The sequence below is a fragment of the Dama dama genome, chromosome 23 (assembly GCF_033118175.1).
Source record: "Dama dama isolate Ldn47 chromosome 23, ASM3311817v1, whole genome shotgun sequence".
Classification (NCBI taxonomy): Eukaryota; Metazoa; Chordata; class Mammalia; order Artiodactyla; family Cervidae; genus Dama; species Dama dama.
In genome coordinates, this window is record NC_083703.1 from 78,316,347 (window position 1) to 78,337,274 (window position 20,928).

Here is a 20,928-nt window from a genome sequence, read left to right on the forward strand (position 1 = left end):
TCTTTGGCCGCACATCATCAGATGTATTCTCTAGGAGAGCGTGAACGTTTGATGTCTGTTACACGTGATGCTGTCTTCTGTCACACTTCTGAAAGCTATACTAAGAATAGGAAATGGGCTCCAGAAAAGCCAGTGAAGCACCATCCGAGGGAAGGAGACAGGTAGGTTATCTGTTTGTTGGTATAGGTCATTTCACTGTTAAAATTTCTCATTCAATGTGATCTCATCCCTGAAATGATGAGGTACACTTTGAATGGTGCTTGAAATGTTGAATGGGGTTTTTTTTAGGGGATGCTTCTGAGAATATGTTTCATGGCAAGTTTACTATTTCATTTTTGGCTTGGCTCCTAAATTTACCCAATAGTCGTCTAATCATCATCAGCTTTAATGCCTTTATTCTATTTTATTTTCTCTGTGTGGCTATTTCACATACTTCAGTGGATTATTTAATCTTTGGTCAGAGTAATAAAAGATCTAGGGATACCGTATACTTGTGATGGCAGTCTCCTTAAACTTGATCATTAGTCAGTGATCTGCTTTTCTTCAACTGCTAGAAAGTTGGCTTACCTTTGATACACTTTTAGAATGCAGAAGTCTTGTTTTGCTGTAGTTCTGTCACATTTAGTGGTACAGTTGTTCATCTACTTTTTTCTAAACACTATTGGTAGTTAACTTTTAATTTTAAAGGTGCTTTTATCACTCCTCAATATTAATACTATAATCCTGGCGTTTTATTTTACTGAGTGAAATGTAAACTCTTGTATTTAAAGCCTGCATATATTTCTCATACGCAGTTCTGAAATAGAGAAACACTTAAACTGGGTTTGTTTTATTATTTGTAAATTGTACCTCAAAATTGGTTAGACAACAGGGACCTATTGTATAGTACATGTAGCTCTGCTTAATGTTATGTGGCAGCCTGGATGGGAGCGGGGTTTGGAGGAGAATGAATACTGTCTGTGTGTGGCTGAGTCCCTTCTCCATTCCCCTGAAACTGTCACAGCATTGTTAATTGGCTATACCCAAGTACAAAATAAAAACTATGAAATTTGGGGGAAAAAATAAATCAGGAAACAAAAAGAAATTGGTTAGAAAAACTAACTGAACTACATATTTAAGATCTGTTCATTTAACTCTTTGAGTCTACCTTAATTTTAAACTCTTCTTTTAAAAGTATTGTATGCATAGCTTCTATTTTCCCAATATTTTTATTAGCTATCTCCAAATTTTGGTGTGCTCTCTTCAACCAAAAAAGTACAGATTAATAAATCCTTCGGCTGCATAAAATCAGTCGCACACTGTTGTTATTTTGGCCCTTATTTCCTCAGAATGAATATTTTTTTCAGTTATTCATATCAACTGTTTCTTCCATTTTCTTTCAGCCACACCAGCTGGACTGCTCAAGACTGTTTCATGTCATAAGGCAAATTTGTACCTATTGGTGAACACTTCCAAATAACAACTAGAGTAAGAAATTTAAAAAAGGATTTTTTTTTCCCTTCAAGTCATTTTTCTGTGCCGTGTAGCATTTCCCTGAAAGCTTAATCTCATCCATAAAAGATGTGATGGATACATTCCTACTAGATTAATTTGTTTAATCTCAAGTGGGTTTATAATATATCATCATACTTTTAAATTGCTGTCTAGTCTCTCGTATGAGTCAAAAACCTTGCCATTTTGTAGGTTTTTCTTTTAAGTAAGTAGAATAGCAGAAAGTGGACTTTCTCTTTAAATCCAAGGTGAATGTATACATGGTTTAAGAAGTTAAATAGTACCACGGTGGTCTTATAATCCAGTTATTTGCTGCCCACATCGCCCCATTCCCAATCTTTCTCTTTATGAACGACTTTTGAGCTCTTTGAGTCTGCTTCGAGCTTGTATTTATTTCCAGTTTTTAAGGAAAATGTTTATCCTTGGATTCATTAGTTTAGATCTTCAGTGAGTTATGTCATTTTCTTAAACAGCCATCCCTTCTGCTACCCCTCTTTGCTTCCCCTCCCCCATTCTCCCAGTACGTTATACTTTTTGGTGAAAGCCATATTCATTATTTACATTGTTTGCCTAGCACATAGTCACAGATAGTGTTGTACTGTCATGCTTTCCTTTTTAATAGATTTTCTTGTAGTTATTAATTGCCTTTTCTTCATTTGCATAGTTTCCTTTCTGCCTGAGTCACTAGGGAAGCCCCTGCCTGTTGTTAACTCTTCTCATACCTTCTGAGAACCTCTCACAACAATTTTCCACAAGTTCAGTTAGCACTATGCAATAGAAATACAGTACCAGCCATGTATGTAATTCTGCTTTTTCTAGTAGCTGCAGTAAGAAGGGGCTTCCCAGGTGGCGCTAATGAGAGACATAGGAGACATGGGTTTGATCCCTGGGTCAGGAAGATGCCCTGGAGAAGGGCGTGGCAATCCAGTATTCTTGCCTGGAGAATCCCACGGGCAGAGGAGCCTGGCAAGCTACAGTCCATGGGATCGCAAAGAGTCAGACATGACTGAAATGACCTAGCACACAGCAAGAAAGGTAAAAGGAAGCAGATGAAAGTAATAGTATAGTTTGTTTAATACGACATGTTCACAATGTCATTTCAACCAGTAGTCAATGTTTCATGTATTTGAGATATTTTTCTTTCTTTTCTTAGTACTAAGTTATCAAAACCCGATGTGTGTTTTCTACACTTGCACAGCCTCTCGGGGGGCTCATGGCTACTATGTTAGAGCAGGTTGGGTGGTTCCGCAGCTGCAGCTCAGATCGGAGGAGGCCTCCCTCCTGGACACCTCCGTCCCCCCGTCTGGTCGCTTGCTCTGAAGACTGCCGCATGGCGACCATCTTGAGACTGCTTTGCTTTGCTTCTCAGGCGGCGTCCCTGTTTCCTGGACTGCAGGTATTCTCATTCCCCTCTGGTGGTTTTGCTCAGCCATGGTGGGCAGAGGCATGCTGTCGGCATGTCCATCTCTTGAGTCACCCTGGCCGGTCCGGCCGCTCGCCTCCTGGGGCTGCCGCGTAGCTGCCGTCCTGGGGCCTCCCTGCTGCGGCCTGCATGGAGATTACCTGTGCATTTGCTCTTGTGGTGGATCCTTTTTTGTTCGTTTGTTTTTCCCCTGGGCATCTTACATCTTTCTCTTCCTTGGTTTTTTCCTTCACTCAGGTGGAAACTCCAGTGATTGCTGAGAAAAGGGAGCAGAGGTGGTGGGCTTTCTGAGACCCTGTAGATCTGAGCCGCTCCTCTCGTTCCCTCTTGTGTGACGATTATTGGGGCTGTGTATAGAATTCTAGGTTAGACATCATTTTTCTTCAGAATTTTGAAGGCATTGCTTCATTGTCATTCAGCTTTCAGTGTTTTTGCAAAATCTGAAGCCATTCAGATCCCCTTACCTTTTGAAAGTGAACTATGTTTTCTTCCTGAAAACTTACAGAATCTTCTCTTTGTTGGCGAGATCCTGGACCTGCACGTTACTGTGCTCCAGTGTGGGTCTGTTTTTATCACTTGCTGAGCACTTGATGTGTCTGGTAGATTTCCTTGAACTATTTTTTAGTGTTTTCTTTCCTTGTATTTTATTCTGTTTCATTTTCCATTGTTATTTATTTAGGCTTTGCCTTCTAGAAAGGCAGAGTTTCTTCTACCTTTATCTTCTGACTCTTCAGTTAAGCTTATCATTTCTGCCATCTTGCTTTCAAGTTTTTATCCAACATCCTGTTCTTAATCCATGAATACAATGAATACACGATCTTATCTTTCTGAGTATATTAATGATAAATATATTTTAAAGCTTTTGTTTCTCTGCACTTTATTTCCTCCAAGGGCCTTGTTTTTCCCCTGTTTTGTTTTTCCTTTAAATCTCTTTCACACTAGAGCTGTTCCTTCCTCTGACGTCTCTTACTTGGTGGTCTGTGCGTGATGAAGACGGGGGCCTTCCAGGGTCTACTGCAGACTCCCAGCAGGTGCACGGGGCTGGTCAGCACACATCTGCCTCAGGCCTCTGGGTTCAGGTGGGCTGTTATTTGCTTACCCTCGTGATGGTATCTTTTGGTCTTTCCTCTTGTTTGCTTATGTCACCTGGATGGTGCTCTGCCGCTTGATTCACATTTTCCAGAAAGTAAATCTCCAGATTTCAGCAGAAGTGTGAGGCGGCAGGCCCCCAGCAGCAGGAAAGGAGAGGTGGGGGTGGAGATGCAACTCCTCTCGTCCAGCCCCGCCCCGCCCCTCCCTGCGGTGAATCCCACCCCTCGTTCCAGAAGCAGGCTTCCTGCCCTTCTGGAGGGTTCCGTGGTGGAAACCAGGCCGGCGCTCTGCTGTCCCCATCACCGGCTTGTGACCGAGCCTCCTCCCGCCTGCCAGCTGCTCATCACTCTGATTGCCATCTTCCAGAGTTGTGCTGCTGTTGTCTGCTCTCCTGTTCTCTCACCGCGGGCTTGTCCTTTTTTTTTTAAGTTGTGGTAAAACATACATAACATAAATTTAGCATCATAACCATTTTTAGGTGTACAGGTCAGTGGCATTGAGTACATATGCACACTGTTGTGTGAGCCTGTCTTTTCATGATAGCACTAGTAAGACACAGATGTGAAGGAAAAGATCTCTCAGTGGGGTTATAGTGGTGTTGATGTAGAGCAACATTAGATGTGTGGTCTGTCTAGCAGGATACATGCTGCAGTCTTCTGTGAGTCCGGGCACTTGCTCTTTCTGACAGTTTGATTTAATGGGATTTGTTTACCATCCCCTAGGAAAGCATTTGGGGCTTCCCAGGTAGTGCTAGTGGTGAAGAATCCACCTGCCAATGCAGGAGACTTAAGAGATGCAGGTTTGATCCCTGGGTCGGAAAGATCCACTGAAGCAGGAAATGGTAACGCACTCCAGTATTTTTGCCTGCAAAATCCCATGGACAGAGGAGCCTGGCAGGCTACAGTTCATGGGGCTGCAAAGAGTTGGACATGACTGATCGTGTGTGTGTGTGTGCGTGCGCGTGCGCACACACATACGGGAAAGTGTTTGGATAGTTGTTTGGCAGAAAAGGGCATTTTATCTGCTCATGATAAACTGTAGCTTTACAAGAGGTTGCAGATGGAATTCCCAGGCCTGACACAGAAGGCTCTCCAAGATCTGATCTCTACCCACCTGTGTACTCCAGCCCCTGGGCCCCTGCGGTGCTGGGTGTTGCTGAGTACCGCGCCCCGTTTCCATCTCCTTGTCCTCTTCCGTGTCGTTCCAGCTCCCAGCCCCGTGCCACTTCCTCCCACCCGCGGCACGTGGTTGTCCTTCTGTCTTCCTCCCATGACCTTGGACATGCCTCTGAATTAGCACCTTGCCTTTCCCACACTCCCTAGTTCCCTTTGATGTTTGTTTCTGCACCGCGTCTTCCTCAGTGCTTGGCACGTGGCCTGCACGCAGTCAGCTGGACTCCTGGTGCCAGAGATTTCAAGAGAGAACTCTTTATCTCTTATTTTGTAGGATATCCGACATGAAGCCAGTGACTTCCCATGCAGAGTGGCCAAGCTTCCTAAGAACAAAAACAGAAACAGGTACAGAGACGTCAGTCCCTGTAAGTATTCACACACCACAGTTACCTGCTCCCATCCAGCTGGCTCCTCCAAGACTGCGGGCCTCTCAGACTCCTTTAGCCCCCGGGTTTGGTAATAAATTAATAGCAGTCAAGGTTTATGACTTGATTGTTTCCTATAATAAAGGTATTAGAGACTTACAGTAATGGTTCACTTTTCCACCCATGGAGAAGGGCTAAGTTTTCGGTTTCTAGAAAATTCAGCAAAGTTCAAAGCACCTCTCTTAGCTTTGACTGTTTTAATGATGAATCGTTTTCCTACCAGCTGAGTGTGTGTAGTGGCAGGCATAATATAACCCTTCTGGGTGACTCAGCTACAGTACTGTTAGGCCCCAAGCATTGTCCTGACCGGTAGCGATGCCCTGAACTGGCATGGGTGGGTGGGGGTGGGGGAGGCACTCACCCGCCGCCTCATCTGGAGACGCGGTCGGCTCTGCTCACTGACCTCACCTCTCCCCCACCCCACCCCTCCCCCATCACTGTTTCTCTGGGTCTTTCCTGCCATTAGCTCGCAGTGTGCCCGCTGGCAGCCGCCTCTGCCTTCTGAGTACTGGACTCTCAGTCCACTGATGAGTACTGGACTCTCAGTCCGCTGACACCTCGAAAGTGAATGAGTGTGTCAGAATCTGTGTGAAGTGAGAGAAAGTGGGGCGGAGGGGAGAACAAGAGTCTCACTGCCTCCTCTGGGTCACAGAGAGCGTTGGGACTCAGCTCCCCACAGCGTCGCCCAGCAGCGAGGGCTGTGGCTGCGGCAGCTCCACAGCGGTGCCCTCTGTGGGGACGTGACGATGCCACCAGGCCCCGGGGCAGGCCCGTCCCGCCGAAGCCCACTGCGGTGGAGCTCCCGTGGCCGGCATCCCGGCATCCTGCCGGGTGGTGCAGCGCCCAGTCCCTGGGAGGGGAGTGAATCAGACCTGGGCTGGCGCTGAGCAGTCTGCCTCCAACGGCTGCCGTGGCTCTCTGCCTCTCTGAGCAGGCGGCCGCAGGCAGGTCGCCCTCTCTGATCTTCAGTCACACAGGAGTCACAGGGATCTCAGGACTGGGCGCACGCTGAAGTCAGGTCGCATCAGCGTGTAGCCCTGTGTCTCACTCCGTGTTAGCTGTGGTTGAGATGGTCAGGAACTGAAGTGCCTGCCAGGAGCATCCACCGTGCAGGTCTAGGTCAGGTGACACAGGATTTAGCACTTCTAGGCTATGGCCCCACATAGATTTTATTTAAAAATAATACTCATGGCCCCTTCTCAGGGAGTTCTGCCATGAGGCCCTGGCCAGCTGCCCTGCGCTAGAATCACCATCACAGTTCAGACCGTACACATGGCGCCCACCGAGCCCTCGGTCTGTAGCCCTTGCTGTACTCACTCTGAGTCAGGCAGCAGTATTATCTTTCATGTTTCTTTTCTGTGTTTTCAATCAGTATTCATCTAAATAATTCTGTAAATCAGCTTTATGGAGAAAAAAACAGCATTTGAAATATTCTTCCAGTGATACAATTCCCAAACTTTTTAACCAGTCTTAAACTCCTTGCATTTTTCTCCCCTACCCTCCACTCTTCACTAGAGAAGGTAGTTTGCTTTTAAAGTTATGAAGGAAATGGGGAGAATGTTTCAAGATAGAAGGTGATCCTGTTAGCTTCCATTTGGCAGGTGACAGACTCGGCACTCAGAAGATAAGTCGTCTGCCCAAGGTCACCACCCAGTACTGTGAGACCTCTCATCTCCATGACCTGTTTCAGTGTCAGCCAAGTGTTTCAGTGTATCCTGACCCTCTATGATGAGAAACATTATCCCAGACAATGGCTAATTTACTAAAACATCTCTTTGGAATGCTTTCGAATAGAAAGCCCCTAACTGCTTATCCCTGTTAAGTTTTCCTTTCTTGCTGGGCAAGGGGAGAACTATTTATGGGTCATCACTGAGTTTACCGTCCCTTGTGTTACCAGAAATAAAAACACCCACCTGTGCTTGTTAAAGGCCCTGGCAAGATAAAGTTGCTCTCGGGAAAATAGGACTTTTGTGACAAAATTGTGGTAAAGAGGAAAAGAAGTGGCTGTGCTTTTTTAGTAATCTGGGGCAAGACCGTTGGAACGCAAGTGTATTTCTAAAAACTATTCCAAAAGTTACTTTTAATGTATTTTCAGTGTTGTGTTTTGAATTCAGAGTCTATGTTTTCCTGTTAAACTCTCTTTTAAATGTCTTTGATTGTGACATTTATGTTATACTTGAACTTTTTTAAAGACAACCTTGTATCAAGGAATTTGAGGTATGAATTTTCACACTGTTGTATACTTCAGCCATTTAATTTTGGAAGCATTAGGCACAGGTGAGGCTGAGACATGATCGTAAATCTTACCAACTTGGTTCATTGTACCCACTTGAGCTCCAGGGACTGGGTGGAATATTGGTGGATTTCGTTCCCTTTTAAAGATCAAAGCCATTGCATTTTTCACTCATAAAGGTATATTTTAGGCCTCAGAAAAGATTCCCCCGCCCCCAGTCTTCTGAAGTGTGAGGACAGTAATAAATTTTTTTAAAACAATAAAACCTAGAAAGAGATTTCCCAAACAGGAGTTAATCTCTGTTTTAGTGTAATTTGTTTCTGTTACTATTTTGTATTAAGTTTCAGATACTTTCAAAAACCTTCTGAAAGTACTAGTTGTTCCCATTATTGGAGACACTAATTTAATCTCAAAACAGTTTGGACTCACCCAGTGTGAACGCCCTGAGCGCCTCACTTGCCTTCTCTGCTTTCCCCGTAGGGCGCATCGCCTCTGCAGGCACTTAAGTCCCCCCAGATTAACCTTGCATTCTGGCTTGCCTTTCAGTTGACCACAGTCGGATTAAACTTCATCAAGAAGATAACGACTATATCAATGCTAGTTTGATAAAGATGGAAGAAGCCCAAAGGAGTTACATTCTCACCCAGGTAAATAGAATCTGAATTTTTCTGTAATGGTTTTTGCCTCTTTGCACAGCCTAAGAGTGACAGTGCCATAATCCACGCCTCAGATAAAGTTTCCCACATCTTTTAGATCAGGTTTCTAACCCAAAACAGCAACACAGAAGGGAAAAGTCTTTCTTCAGAGATTCATCTGATCATGACGTGAATCTTTTCTGGGAAGTATGGCACTCCTGGGTTTGTAGACAGCAGCAGTGAAGTGCCAGGGTTGTCTGTCTAGTTTGTTGACAGAGGCCGTAGCCAGAGAAGACGGTACCCGTGTCGTCTCTTAAGTGTTTGCCTCAGGGCATCAGGGCTGCTTATGGACTTGAAGAGGGTTAGTAATAGACCAGAAATCTTTATCCAGATGGCCTTTGACAATTCCTCTGCATGGTCCTCATTTTTTGGGGGTGGAGGGGTGAGGTAGATTATGTGGAGAAGCATGCAAAATCACCTGAAACTCCCATTGCTTTTTGGCATCTTTATGGAAAAAGAAATCACAACAGTGGTTTCATAATTGGCCTTTTGTGAAACACTGGTATATGACCCACAGGAGTCTGGGGAAGGGGGTAAAGGGGTCTCTTTTAACTGATTTTCTCAAGTCTTCATCTGTTAGTGGTACACTGATTCACACAGTCTAAATCTCTCTCTCTCTTTAAATCCTGATTTTCTCTTCTCTCTTTCCATGTCAGTTTCTCAGGCTTATGTAAGGTTCGGGTCTTAGGGTGACTGTGAACATCGTAACTCTGTCTAATACTTGGAGACTAAAGTGACACTGAAGCTCGGAAGCACAGGGAACAGAGTCTGCTTCGGGGCGGGGCATTTTCCTGGTGGCCCTTCTTGACTGTCCCTCTTGTCCCGTCCGGGTTCCTCCCCACACGTGACCAGAGTCGGCCCGACAGCCCCGCAGTCACTGTACGGAACATCAGTCCCCAGGCCCTCAGCCCGTGGTCTCCCAGCCCTTCTGGGGTTGGGGTGAGGGGCAGGGAGACCTTGGTGGCAAGCTGGTGGGAAGAGGTTGTGGCAACGTGGCTTTTTGGGAACTTCTCTTTTAGATGTAGTCAAGTTTCTTACTTCCTGATTTCAGCCATTCAACTTTGGTCTGGGATCAGCAAGCCCAACACAAGGATAGGGTATATAAAGTCAAACGGGCATTAGGAAATCACCATGAAAACTTTTACCCCGCTGTCCTCCCAGCCCCCACGTCCTCGCAGTTGTTTGGCACGTCTGAAGTTCCGGTCTGTCCATCAGATCGTGCCCCAGATGTGTCCAGCTGCTTGCTGACATGGTCTCCCTCTGCCCTGAGACGTATGGAAGGGGTTCAAGCAGCCTGGCCCCAAGGTTGCGCCCCTGGACGGTGGGACTGAAAGCATTTCCATGCCACAAAACCAAGATCACTGTGCCCAGTTTTTAAATGTCATTCAGTATGCAAATAACACAAGGCTCTCGTCTCATTTTTTAAACCTGTAGAGAATAATGTCACGGATAGTGGCCTTCACGCCCACCTTCAACTACTGGCTGTTCAGTGTGTGTCCTTTCAGATCCTCCATGACTTTAGTCCCTCAGACCCGTTCTGGACTGGAGTGATGTTTGGGGCCATAACGAGAACTCCGGCTGTGAGGCCCAGAGACGCCGCAGCCCTTGCCCACCCCCGACCGTCTGTGTGTCTCATCTCAGGTTCCGTGCTCCAAGGATGAGGAGAGTCTATGGTTGGATTAGCCGTTAATAGGAATAATAACAACAGCTCACACTTCTTTGGGTGTTTACCGTGTTCTGGGTCCTGTGGAAAGGCGTAGTAAGTCTGTGACCATCTTCACAGCCCTGTGAGCAGGTGCTCTAATGACTAGTGAGCTAGGTAGAGACGCCGCGGGAAGACAGGCAGGGTGCGCTGTCCGAGGGCACGCAGATGGGACCCTTCCCCGTGCCACTGCTCACCTGCAGCCAGCAGTGGTGCTCGCTGTCCCACCCGCCCTGGCACAGTGATCTCTGGCTCCCTTGCTCCAGCCAGCCCAAATCAGAAAGCAGAATCAATGTTTTCTCTCCTCTATCATTTGGCTCTGAACCAGCTCTGAGATACGGAAATGACCTTTCGCTGCATGGTAGAAAATAGAACTGTGGTTACTGACCACTAGGCAGGGAGAGGCAGGTCCCGATCTCAGCCCCGGCCGCCACTCTACCTGAGGGCGCTGTCATACACTCAGCACCGACATCAAGCTCGCGCCGAGACGGGTTTATCTGTAAGACGCACATGCTGTGAATTGTGTTTGCAGGGCCCTTTACCCAACACCTGCGGTCACTTCTGGGAGATGGTATGGGAACAGAAGAGCAGGGGCGTCGTCATGCTCAACAGAGTGATGGAGAAAGGATCGGTGAGTCCCAGTTGCCCAGTCTTCACGTCACTGCCCGCGCGGGTGCCCGACCATAAGGGCGACGTTTGTCTGTTCATTTCCTCAGGTTGCTTTTTATTTCTGTTAAAAAAATCCAAAGCAGCAGTATGTAATCACATGTTTATTGTAAACAAGTCAGATAAACAGATGAGTTTAAAGGAGAGAAAGGTCAAACGGCCCTTGCCCTGGTCTCCACCCCACCCCGGCAGCCGGCCTCCCCAAATGTGGTGTGTGAGTCCCACTTTCCGCTCCCCCATGCTCCCAGTGTTGCTCTGCTGGCCTCCTGGAGCGGTAGAACAGAGTTTCACTTTGAAAAGCAAGTTCCTGCTGTGTCTTGATCGTGCCTGCTTTCTCTGGTAAAGTGTCCCTTTGCACAGCCAAGCGGTGGGAGCAGCTGGACGCAGATTCAGCCCCGTCAGATCCGCAGACTCTGGGCCCCTGGCCACTCCTTTCACAGGGACAGTGTCCGCGTGTGCTTCCCTTCAGGATGTGTGGGCCTCTTTTCCGAGTACTTTGCAACATGAACCCATTTGTTCAGGCTACCTCCTGCCTCTCCTCAGTCTCTTCTGCCCCCTGCATCCAGAGCGATCTTTCTAAACCAGGTCTCCCACACCGCTTGCCAGCTGAAACCTTTCTGGGGTTCCCACTGCTCCCATGGTAAATGCCGTGTGACTGCTGGACCGGGTACAGCTGGGCCCTCGGTGGCCTGGGCCCCACTCCCTCCCTTCATCACCCGACTCCAGCCAGAACAGACTTGTATTTCATTTTAAAAACTCTTTTTAAAGTTTCTTGCCCCTTGTCTGGACTAATGACCCAAATCACACTCACCCCCTCCCAGGCACGCGTGACTTCCCGCAGGTCCGCGTAGCTGTGCTGACCTCCCCTCACGCCTGGGGGCACAGTGTGGTCTTTGCCGCAGGGCGTAGGTGCCCCGTCCTCCTCCCCGCTGCCCACTGCCAGCCGCGCGGGGCTCCACAGCCTCCGAGTCGGAGGACCCAGGGGAAGGGAGCCGAGGAGCGTGGGGACCAGTGGGAACGGGAGCCCAGGCCGCACAGGCGCTGGCACCATGCTCGGGCTCAGCGGGGACACTGCTGGCCTGGCTTCCAGAAGGACGCGAATGCTCCAGAGAAGCCCGCCTCCGGAGAAGGGACTGTTGTGGGCCTCGGGAAAAGTACAAGTGCGACGCAGTAACACGTCAAAGGAAGCTTGAGCGGTGAAAACCTGAAGGGCTAACACACTCGCCACGCAGACTAGGCCCTCTCTCCCCAGAAAGGATGGGGCTTGGTGACAGCAAATGGCCCTTTTAAGACAGTTCATGTTTAAAATCGTATTTTTGCTTCTGCCTCCTTTTCTGAAAAGAAAGGATTCGTTCGCTCTACAGAAGCAGATAAAGCACTTACCTGAATATTCGTTTTACCTGAATGTTCAGCTGCTGCAGCAGTGTGTTTTGTCTGAGAAAAAAAAGTCTTCAGTGAAAGTGGTTCTTTAATTTTCTCTGCAGTGGCTTGATCAGTAAAAAACAAAGTTGCAAACGTGAAGTAAGCCCTCATCCGGCACCTTTCTTGTCAGCAACTTTGAAACGAAACATCAGGTTCCTGCCACACAGGCGCTTCGCAAGGGAAAGCGAACTGTGTTGGCCGCCGAACTGTGTTGGCCGCCGTGGGTTCTGAGCGCAGAGGAACGTCGGGGTCTCCCAGCCCTGGTGCTGCTGCCAGCTGGCCGGGTCGCGCTCTGCCGAGGGGCAGGGGACAGCCTGTGCCTTGGGGCATCGCTGGTCTCCCCCACCAGCCGCTGGGAGCGCCCTGCCCACGACCGAAGCCTTTAGAAGCATCCCCAGATGCTGCCCAGTGCCCCCGGGGATGCAGACTTGCCTGCAGTGGCGACTCTGTCATTGTGTGGAGGGTTGAGCCTTTTAAATCAAGACTGACTGACTCAGAGCCCGTCAGAGAAGGTAGCATTTGCCTTTTGTTTGTTGCTGAAAGTCCAGGTGAAACCTCTTCCCTGTCTGCACGTGGTTTGCTCCAGCTGCTGTGGTCACAGGACACCAGGAAGGGTGTCCAGGCACTGAAGCCGCGTGCTCCTCCGCAGGCCCTCTGCCACTGGTGCTCTCCCACCCAAGGCTGAGCATAAACAGACCACAGATCCACTGTGGTGTCCTTGCCCCTTGGACTGCTGTGCCGGCCGTTTAAAAAAAAAAAGGGTTGTTATATGTAGTTTACCGTGGTAATGTGGCGTAGTCCCTGTTTTCCTCTGTACCTCTTCTTTTTACCCTCGGTCACTTGGACATGCAAATTGGCATGGAAGGCAGTGTATGGTTTATGGTTCTTAAACCTTCGTTGGGATAAACATTTTAAATTTGGATCAGCGTTATCCGTTATTGCCCCCATCAGAGCTGACCGGGGGAAATTACGAGAAATTGCAGTGTCTTGTTTGCTCAACTGATCTAATCATACTTTCTCCACTGCAGCCGGTGGTTAAACCAGCTTGCAGAGCGTCTCCATGTGATGCACGTTTGTTTTCTGGTTTCTTCCACCAGATAGTGACCAGTGGTCCCTCTCGTGTGTTTCGGAAGAGCTCCCTGTTGCCCTTCTGGGGCCTGATACTTCCTGGAAGACAGTTGTGCAGAAAATGATTGTGTGTGTTAGACCAGGGTCGTCCAAGTGCCCGAAGTCCTCCTCCATTTCATGTAGAAGTTGCATTTAGACATGATAAGCTAGCGTGCATATGTGTGCAGGGGCCAGGCGTGCATATTATCCAGTCAGGGGGAGTAAGCCAGGCCATAGTCAACCAGAAGCGTCACCCGAATCTCTCTCCTGAAGTCCCTACTAGAGATGCTGTTTGATTTCAAGGGCTTCCAGCCTCAAGACCTGGGTTGTGTATCACGGGTACTTTAGGCTTTGTCCGTCTCTCTCACACTCCACTTTTAGTTGTCCGTGTTCATCGTTCTTTCAGCCAGATCACCCATCAGAGGGTCACCTCAGATGACTTATGGACTTCTCTCAACATGCCCTCGCTGTTTTAGAAGAAGCCGAGACCTCTCACACCACCGTCCTGGTGGTGACAGCATCTCTGACAGGTGCCCGCTCTGGCACTGGCCCGTGGCTGTTTGCTGCCACTCAGGACACGCCTCCAGTTTAACTCAGCAGAGGACTGCTTTCCAACAAAATAATCTCCTTTTCCGGTCCCTGTGTGCCAGCTTAATCGGATCACAGGAAATAGTGATCTTGTGCCGCTTCTGTTCTGTTCTATGTGTTTACAGCGGAAAACTTCTACAGGAAGTGACACAGAGCAGACTGGCATGTTGCTAGAGACGCCTGAGCTCTTTGAAGAACTCCTATTTTTAAATAAGTATTGGTTGATTGACACTCAGTGTGTGCCAAAATTCCTCAGCGATGAAGTTCCAGAGTCTTGGTCTTTATCCAGATAGCAGAGATTTGTGAGGCTTTATATTCACCTTTGAAAGGGAGTGCTTGCTGTGTGGAGCTGAGATTTAAAAGACTTGCCTCTCCTGCCCATGAGACATGAAAACATGGGCCTTTCTCTGAGAGCAGCTGGCCATTCTGCATTTCTGCTTCTTAGCTTCGCTCTCTGTCTGCTTGCTGCCTTGGGTGCCGACTCCAGCACTCGTGGCTCTGGGCCCACCAAGGTGGTTTCTTTGGTTCTGGTGTCTCAAGGCATGACACGGGTCTGATTATTTGAAGTGTAGGAATGAATGTCTCCGTTAAACGTCCTCTGGAGTCCTGCTCGCGCCTGCCTCTCGCTCCGTGGCTGAGCCTGCGGTCATGAGCGTGCCATGCCCCCAGTGCGCCTGTGTCCTGAGTGGCAGGATCACTTCAGTGCTGACAGTTGGGCTCTGGTCCAGGGGTTCATTTTGGCAGCTGGGCTTCCCAGGAGGCACTAGTGGTAAAGAACCCGCCTGCCAGTACAGGAGACTTAAGAGGCGCAAGTTTGATCCCTAGGTCAGGAAGATCTCTGGAGGAGGGTATGGCAGCCCACTCCAGTATTCTTGCCTGGAGAATCCCCATGGACAGAGGAGCCTGGAGGGCTATGGTCCATAGGGTGGTAGAGTCTCGAACAAAACTGAAGCGACTTAGCATGCACACGTGCACATCGGTGCAGGGAGATGACATGGCTGAAACTGTCCGAAACTTCCATGTCCAGGCTCTTTAGAAAACCTACTGGCCTTCTGTTTGGGGACCATGAAGTCGGATGCTCTGGTGGCCTCACAATGTGGTGTTTCTCGATTTGTTTCCCTCCCTTTTTTCTGTGGCTTTGGTTTTCATTAAAGCAGGATCAATGGGCATTTGTTCTGTCTTCAGCCTCTTCAAGAGCCTCCTGGCTCCTCTGAGTCAGTGCGTGTTGAATTGTAAGTGTCTTGAACTTGTACTGTTTCCCAGAGAGCTGCTGACACGCACTGATACTGCATTTGATGGGAGTCACGCTGCCTCTGAGGGCCCCTGTCTGGGGGGTTCTCCTGGCTTATGGGCCTGGCGGCTTCTCCCCGTCTACCAGAAGTGTCTGGTGTAGAAACTCTGCTCACACTGAGCATTGCCACTGAATTTGACCCAAATTTTCTTTCTTGATCTCTAAATGAAACCGTCTTTGGGAGTTTGCTTACTTTAAGGAAAATGTTAATGAGCTACATTTAAATCAAGACTATCAAGTAGTTCCTGGGATTTATAAACTTGAACATCAAAAGGACTTTTCTGAACTGAACCAGACCAGAATAAAAGGGTGGGATGGGGCAGGAGGCCATCCCCAGCCTTGGAGGACCCCTCTCAAGCCTTCTGGATCCTGGTTTGTGTTTGATTACAGCCTTCAAGGGGCTCCCCAGTGGCTCGGCAGTAAAGAGTCCGCCTGCAGTGCAGGAGCCGCAGGAGGCGTGGGTTCCATCCCTGGGTCAGGAAGATCCCCTGCAGGAGGGCATGACAACCCACTCCAGTGTTCTTGCCTGGAGAATCCCATGGACAGAGGAGCCTGGTGGGCTCCAGTTCATGGGGTCGCCAAAATTTGCGGACACGACTGAAGCGTATTAGCATGCACAACCCCTCAAGCTTTTCACAGTCTCGTCTTGTTATCATCCCCAAGGTAAGGGATCGGCGCTGTGCCAAGGGCGCCAGTCAGGTTTTTGATGGTCTTTGAAATGGCTGCGTGAAGTCATTCTGAGAGACAGCCTTGTGTGCAGGCTGGCTCCTCTCGTGGGTGACGGAGGGGACGCGATGCCTGGAGCACTCCTCTGTGCGGACAAGCAGGGCAGCTGCGCCCGGAGTGCTCGTCCTGTCTGCCCACCTCTCCCCGGCCTAGGTCTTCACAGGCCCCTCCCCATCTCCCTAGGAGGCAGGCAGGTTACATTCATGGCAGCTTCCAAGGTCAGAAAACCCTGGGTTTGGAGGTTATCATAAAGCTCATGGACAGTACTCCACACCTCCGTAGGAAGACAGTCCATTGCTCACAATAACTCGGTGCTATTTTCTGTCCTAGTTAAAATGTGCACAGTACTGGCCCCAGAAAGAAGAGAGAGAAATGGTCTTTGAAGACACAAATTTGAAATTGACATTGATCTCCGAAGACATTAAGTCCTATTACACAGTACGACAGCTGGAATTGGAAAACCTCACGGTAAGTGCGGCAGGCACCTGAGTGCTTGGGGCGGGCCTGTGGGCGGCCTCTGCTTGAGGTGACGTTTCGGTCAGCGGTGTTACTTAGCACCAGTGGTTTTCTGAGCTCTGAGCAAGATGCAGTTTTCACACCATGGTGAGCAGTGCCTACCTGCATACCTGCCCAGTGACCCGCAGTGTCTGGGGGGGTGAGTCTAAGTACCTCCCTTTCCACAGAACTCTCAGCCCCAGCTGACACCAGCTCTTAGGGGAAAGGGTAGGTTCTTAACCTCAGTCCAACTGCAGAGGGTCTAATGTAATAACCTCAGAGTTAACACCAGCAGGGCACGCAGGCCTTTCTCGACCACAGTCTCTCTAGTCTGCAGTGAGGGAAGAAAGGCCCGGTTTGTGGTCAGTGTAAAGTTTCTAGATGAAGTCCTGGTCTTGTGGCTGGGAGTTTATAACACCAGCTGCTGGCTGTTGTTAAATGATGGCCTTGGACCACCTCTCGGCACTGCTGGAAGCAGCCCCGCTGACGACCCGGCCTCGGGGAGGCTGCAGAGCTTGCCTGCGCCCCACCCCCTGGGAGACCCCGCTGGTGACGGAGACCGCAGAGGGGAGCTCAGGGCAGCTCCAGGGGCCCCCTCAGACGCGGGCATCCCGGCCTTGTGCAGTCCCGCGGCCCACCTCCTCAAACTGTCTGACCCTGGGCCGAGGGCACCGTGTCTCCCTGCGTGTCAGTCTGCCCCTAGCCCGGGCTTCTGGAAGGCTTCCCGCAGCGGTCTGTGTGCGGTGAGCACAGCATAGGCCCAGAGCTCGCTGCAAGGGGCCGCGGGCGGGCTGACAGGCGGGGCTGCTCCGGCCGTGTCTTCACTCGCAGCTTAGCTTTCAACTTCTGCTCTGCGGTCGCCGTGACTCCTGGAGTGGGTTCATAGTGGGAGTAAGATGGAGAACTTAGCACAGGTGCCTGGGAGTGGAGAAGAGGTGAAAACCGCGAGGCTCTGGAGGAAGGCAGCCGTGCCGCACGCGGGCTCCCGGGCTGACTGATGGAGGCGCTGATACGGACGGTTTTCAGGAATAATCTTGGTGGAGGGTTGGAATGTGCCTGAAGGATTATGTGGTAGACTTTTTTTTTTTAATGCTTTTGAGCACTTGCGAGCCTGGCATTAACAAATGACTTTTGGTAAACTCTTGAGAAAATGTCTTTCGTTCGTTGAAGTAAACGGTTGGGCCCGAGCAGAAGAGGCACGTGCTGTCTGGGTGGCAGAGAGAGGTTTGGAGGAGATCTGTTTGCTCTAACAGAATGTGGTTCTGGAAAAAAAAAAAATCTGTTCTGAGACTTGTGGATCTTTTCGAGTATACGTCTGGAATGAATTCCTTGAGAAAGAGGTGGGCAGGCATGAGGCAGGGAGTAAACAGAGATAACCCACACCTTTTTAAGAATTTAAAGAGGAACTTGCTTCTGGACTGTTGTCTTATTCCATTTTTTAAAGTCTGTTTTTAAGTGCTTTTCTTAACCCCCCCCCCGCCCCCCGCCAAAAGTAAGACACATTTCCTTTAAACCATTAAAGTACGTAAGGAGGTCATTTTCTAGGGAGGAAGGCATGGAGTTGTTTGTGTGGTTCTCGAAGTTATCCTGATGAGATCAGCAGATTGGTTCCAGCTCTGCAGGAAGACCCCAGCGTGTGCCACGGCTGGTGCAGGGGGACGCGTGTGTGTTCGCTGCGGGTGTCGGGTCCTTCCCCGCGTTTCCGTCCCCCTTGGGTCGGGGAGGGTGGCTGTACCGGAGCCGTGAGCTCTGGGAGGCCAGGGCCGAATCGCTCCCTCGTGGTACCTGGCGCCCAGGAGGCACGTGGCGGACGTCCGCCAAGTGAAGGGAGAGGCACTGTCGGTCACCGGGTCTCTGGCCCAGGGTTTCCCCATCAGCGGCTCTTCAGGTGACCTGGGTGCCGGCGTGGCCCTTGGCTCCGCGCCGCTGGTGGGGCTCCTGTCTCAGGCCTTACTCACCCCATGACTGGGGGCTCTTAGCTGGAGTGCTCTCCTCAGCAAGAACCACGGTTTGACTGTCACCCCTGGTAGCCCGCTGTCCGTCCTGGGAGTGGAGTCTCAGAGGAGCAGAGCTGGAAACAGCCCCAGAGGCCGTCCTTACGGTTCCCCTGGGAGCTGATGGGGCCACGAGGAGACACAGTTGGGGACAAGCATCAGGGTCCACCTTCAAGGGTCCCTACAGCAGACTGGGAACGTGGGCTCTGGAATCAGGCAGTTCAGATGGAAACTTTTGCCCCCCTACCTAGCAGAGGGCTGCCTGCTAAGCCTCAGTCTTCTAATCCAGAACATGGGAGCAACTGGCCTAGTGGGGCTGTGGGGAGAGCTCTGGGAGCCAGGCGCCCAGCACGGGAACGTGTAGACGCTCACCGGTAGGGCCGGGCCAGCTGGTCTTACCGGCACCCCTCCTCGCTGACCATCTGTTCATTGAGGACTGAGCTACGCGGGGCAGCCTCCAGTCTTTGGGGACCAAGTCAGTAGCTTTTTTCTGTAAAATGACAGTCCTCTGAGATGTGCAGATCGTGTTGTTAAGCCCCGAGTTCCCCAGAGCTGGTGCGGCACACTGCGGCTGCCTTTCCACTCCTTCATGTCAGACCCGAGGCGCTGACGACAGGCCTGCTGGGGGCGGCAGTGCGGCATCCCTGTGACTTACGGAGAGAAGTCAGTTGGGCCCTTGAAGACGCAGAAGGGAGCGGGGCATCGCGACGAGGGCTCCTGGGGGCGAGAGTGTTGCAGCTGAAGCCGGGGGCTCAGGGCTGGTCTGCTGGGTCCGTGGTCCCCAGGAGGGAATCTGGGAACGAAGGCTCCTCGTGGAGGCAGGCAGGTCGAAAGGCGCTTCATGCTTACTTGAAGTTAGTGGTTCTCACACAGGTGATTCTTTGAGAGTCATCAAGTGCGTATTTCTCTTGCAGTCTCGAGAAACCCGGGAGATCTTGCATTTCCACTACACCACGTGGCCTGACTTTGGAGTCCCGGAATCGCCTGCCTCGTTTCTGAACTTTCTCTTCAAAGTCCGCGAGTCGGGCTCACTCAGCCGTGAGCACGGCCCCGTCGTGGTTCACTGCAGTGCGGGCATCGGCAGGTCGGGCACCTTCTGCCTGGCTGACACCTGCCTCTTGCTGGTAAGACGGCCCTCAAGACCGCAAGAAGCAGAGGGAGCTTGCGGTGACCTCCAGGCTGGCCTGGCCGCGGCCCTCTGTCACTGTCTGCGGTCAGCTAGCTTTGGTCTTGACTTTCTAGCAGCTTCCCTCCCATCAAGGGAGCTTTACCCTAAACAGCTTCATTTGGAGCAGTGCTCTTAATTTTGATGTGGAAGCCAGAGAATCCCCTTCCCTCACACTTTCCGTCTCACGCTCCCCCAGGACGTGTACAATCATGTTGTACCTGACGCCCGACTCCATTCAGCTGTGTCTCCTCTGTGGCTTTCAGATGGACAAAAGGAAGGACCCTTCTTCCGTTGATATCAAGAAAGTTCTGTTAGAAATGCGGAAATTTCGGATGGGACTGATCCAGACCGCAGACCAGCTCCGCTTCTCCTACCTGGCTGTGATCGAGGGCGCCAAGTTCATCATGGGAGACTCTTCAGTGCAGGTCAGCATTCCTTCTGCTTTAATCTCAGGTGTGCTGGTTTTAAACTTTTGCCTCTAAAGAAGGAGGCTGTTCACTGTCAAAGTTGAAATAGTGTCAGGTGTCAGGGGAAATAGCTAGACTTGATATTTAAGTCTGTTTAGCTAGAAAGTTGTGGAAGTTGTCACCATGTTCCAATGTCTTTGAAGTGCTCACATAGAGAGCGCTAATAGGGACAATAGACTGTATTTTCCAAAGATCTCGTCTTCCAAGGACATGGCTGGAGACCCGAGAAGCTTAAAGGCCCCTCACTGCTCCTCACTTGAAAGGGAGCAGATGTCCTGACGAATCACCAAACGTGAAGTCTTCTTGCTGCTTTTTCAAGGAGCAATGGAAAGAGCTCTCCCACGAGGATCTGGAGCCCCCCCCGGAGCACGTCCCCCCACCACCCCGGCCCCCCAAGCGAGTCCTGGAGCCACACAACGGGAAGTGCAAGGAGTTCTTCCCGAACCATCAGTGGGGCAAGGATGACACCGAGGAGGAGGGTAGAGAAGACGGCCCCATCAAGGATGCAACCAGAACCCCTTTAAACGCCCCCTGCAGCCTGGAAAGGTAAAGTTAGAGGGTCCTGGCCTCCTGGGGGGCAGGGGGCAGCCTCCTCTTGTCAACCGGTGCTTCTGTGTCCTTGGGGAGACCAGGCCCCTGGACCAGCCCTGTGCCTCAGCTGGTTGGCAGAGCCTCTGGACTGAGCCACAGGTTGGCCCGGGAAAGGCTTTAGCTGGGGTCTAGCACCACCTGGCGGTGCTTGTCGGAACCAGGGCTCTGGTGCGACAGAGA

The 20,928-nt window shown here is 50.3% G+C and overlaps 1 protein-coding gene across 3 annotated transcripts in view; it reads left to right on the forward strand.

Annotated features, from left to right (window-relative positions):
• The window catches only part of PTPN1 (protein tyrosine phosphatase non-receptor type 1), a 62,981-nt gene that overhangs the window by 37,259 nt on the left and 4,794 nt on the right, over positions 1-20,928 (forward strand). The window contains exons 1-8 of one of the 3 annotated variants that reach the window (XM_061127485.1): positions 118-161; positions 5,453-5,543; positions 8,383-8,483; positions 10,766-10,864; positions 16,364-16,501; positions 19,437-19,646; positions 19,954-20,115; positions 20,477-20,703. In XM_061127485.1, coding sequence (XP_060983468.1) covers positions 8,448-8,483; positions 10,766-10,864; positions 16,364-16,501; positions 19,437-19,646; positions 19,954-20,115; positions 20,477-20,703 — 872 coding nt within the window. In that variant the 5' untranslated portion in view covers positions 118-161; positions 5,453-5,543; positions 8,383-8,447. Of the gene's footprint in view, positions 1-117; positions 162-5,452; positions 5,544-8,382; positions 8,484-10,765; positions 10,865-16,363; positions 16,502-19,436; positions 19,647-19,953; positions 20,116-20,476; positions 20,704-20,928 lie in introns of those variants that run through there. The other 2 variants (XM_061127484.1, XM_061127486.1) reach the window with 2 other exon arrangements.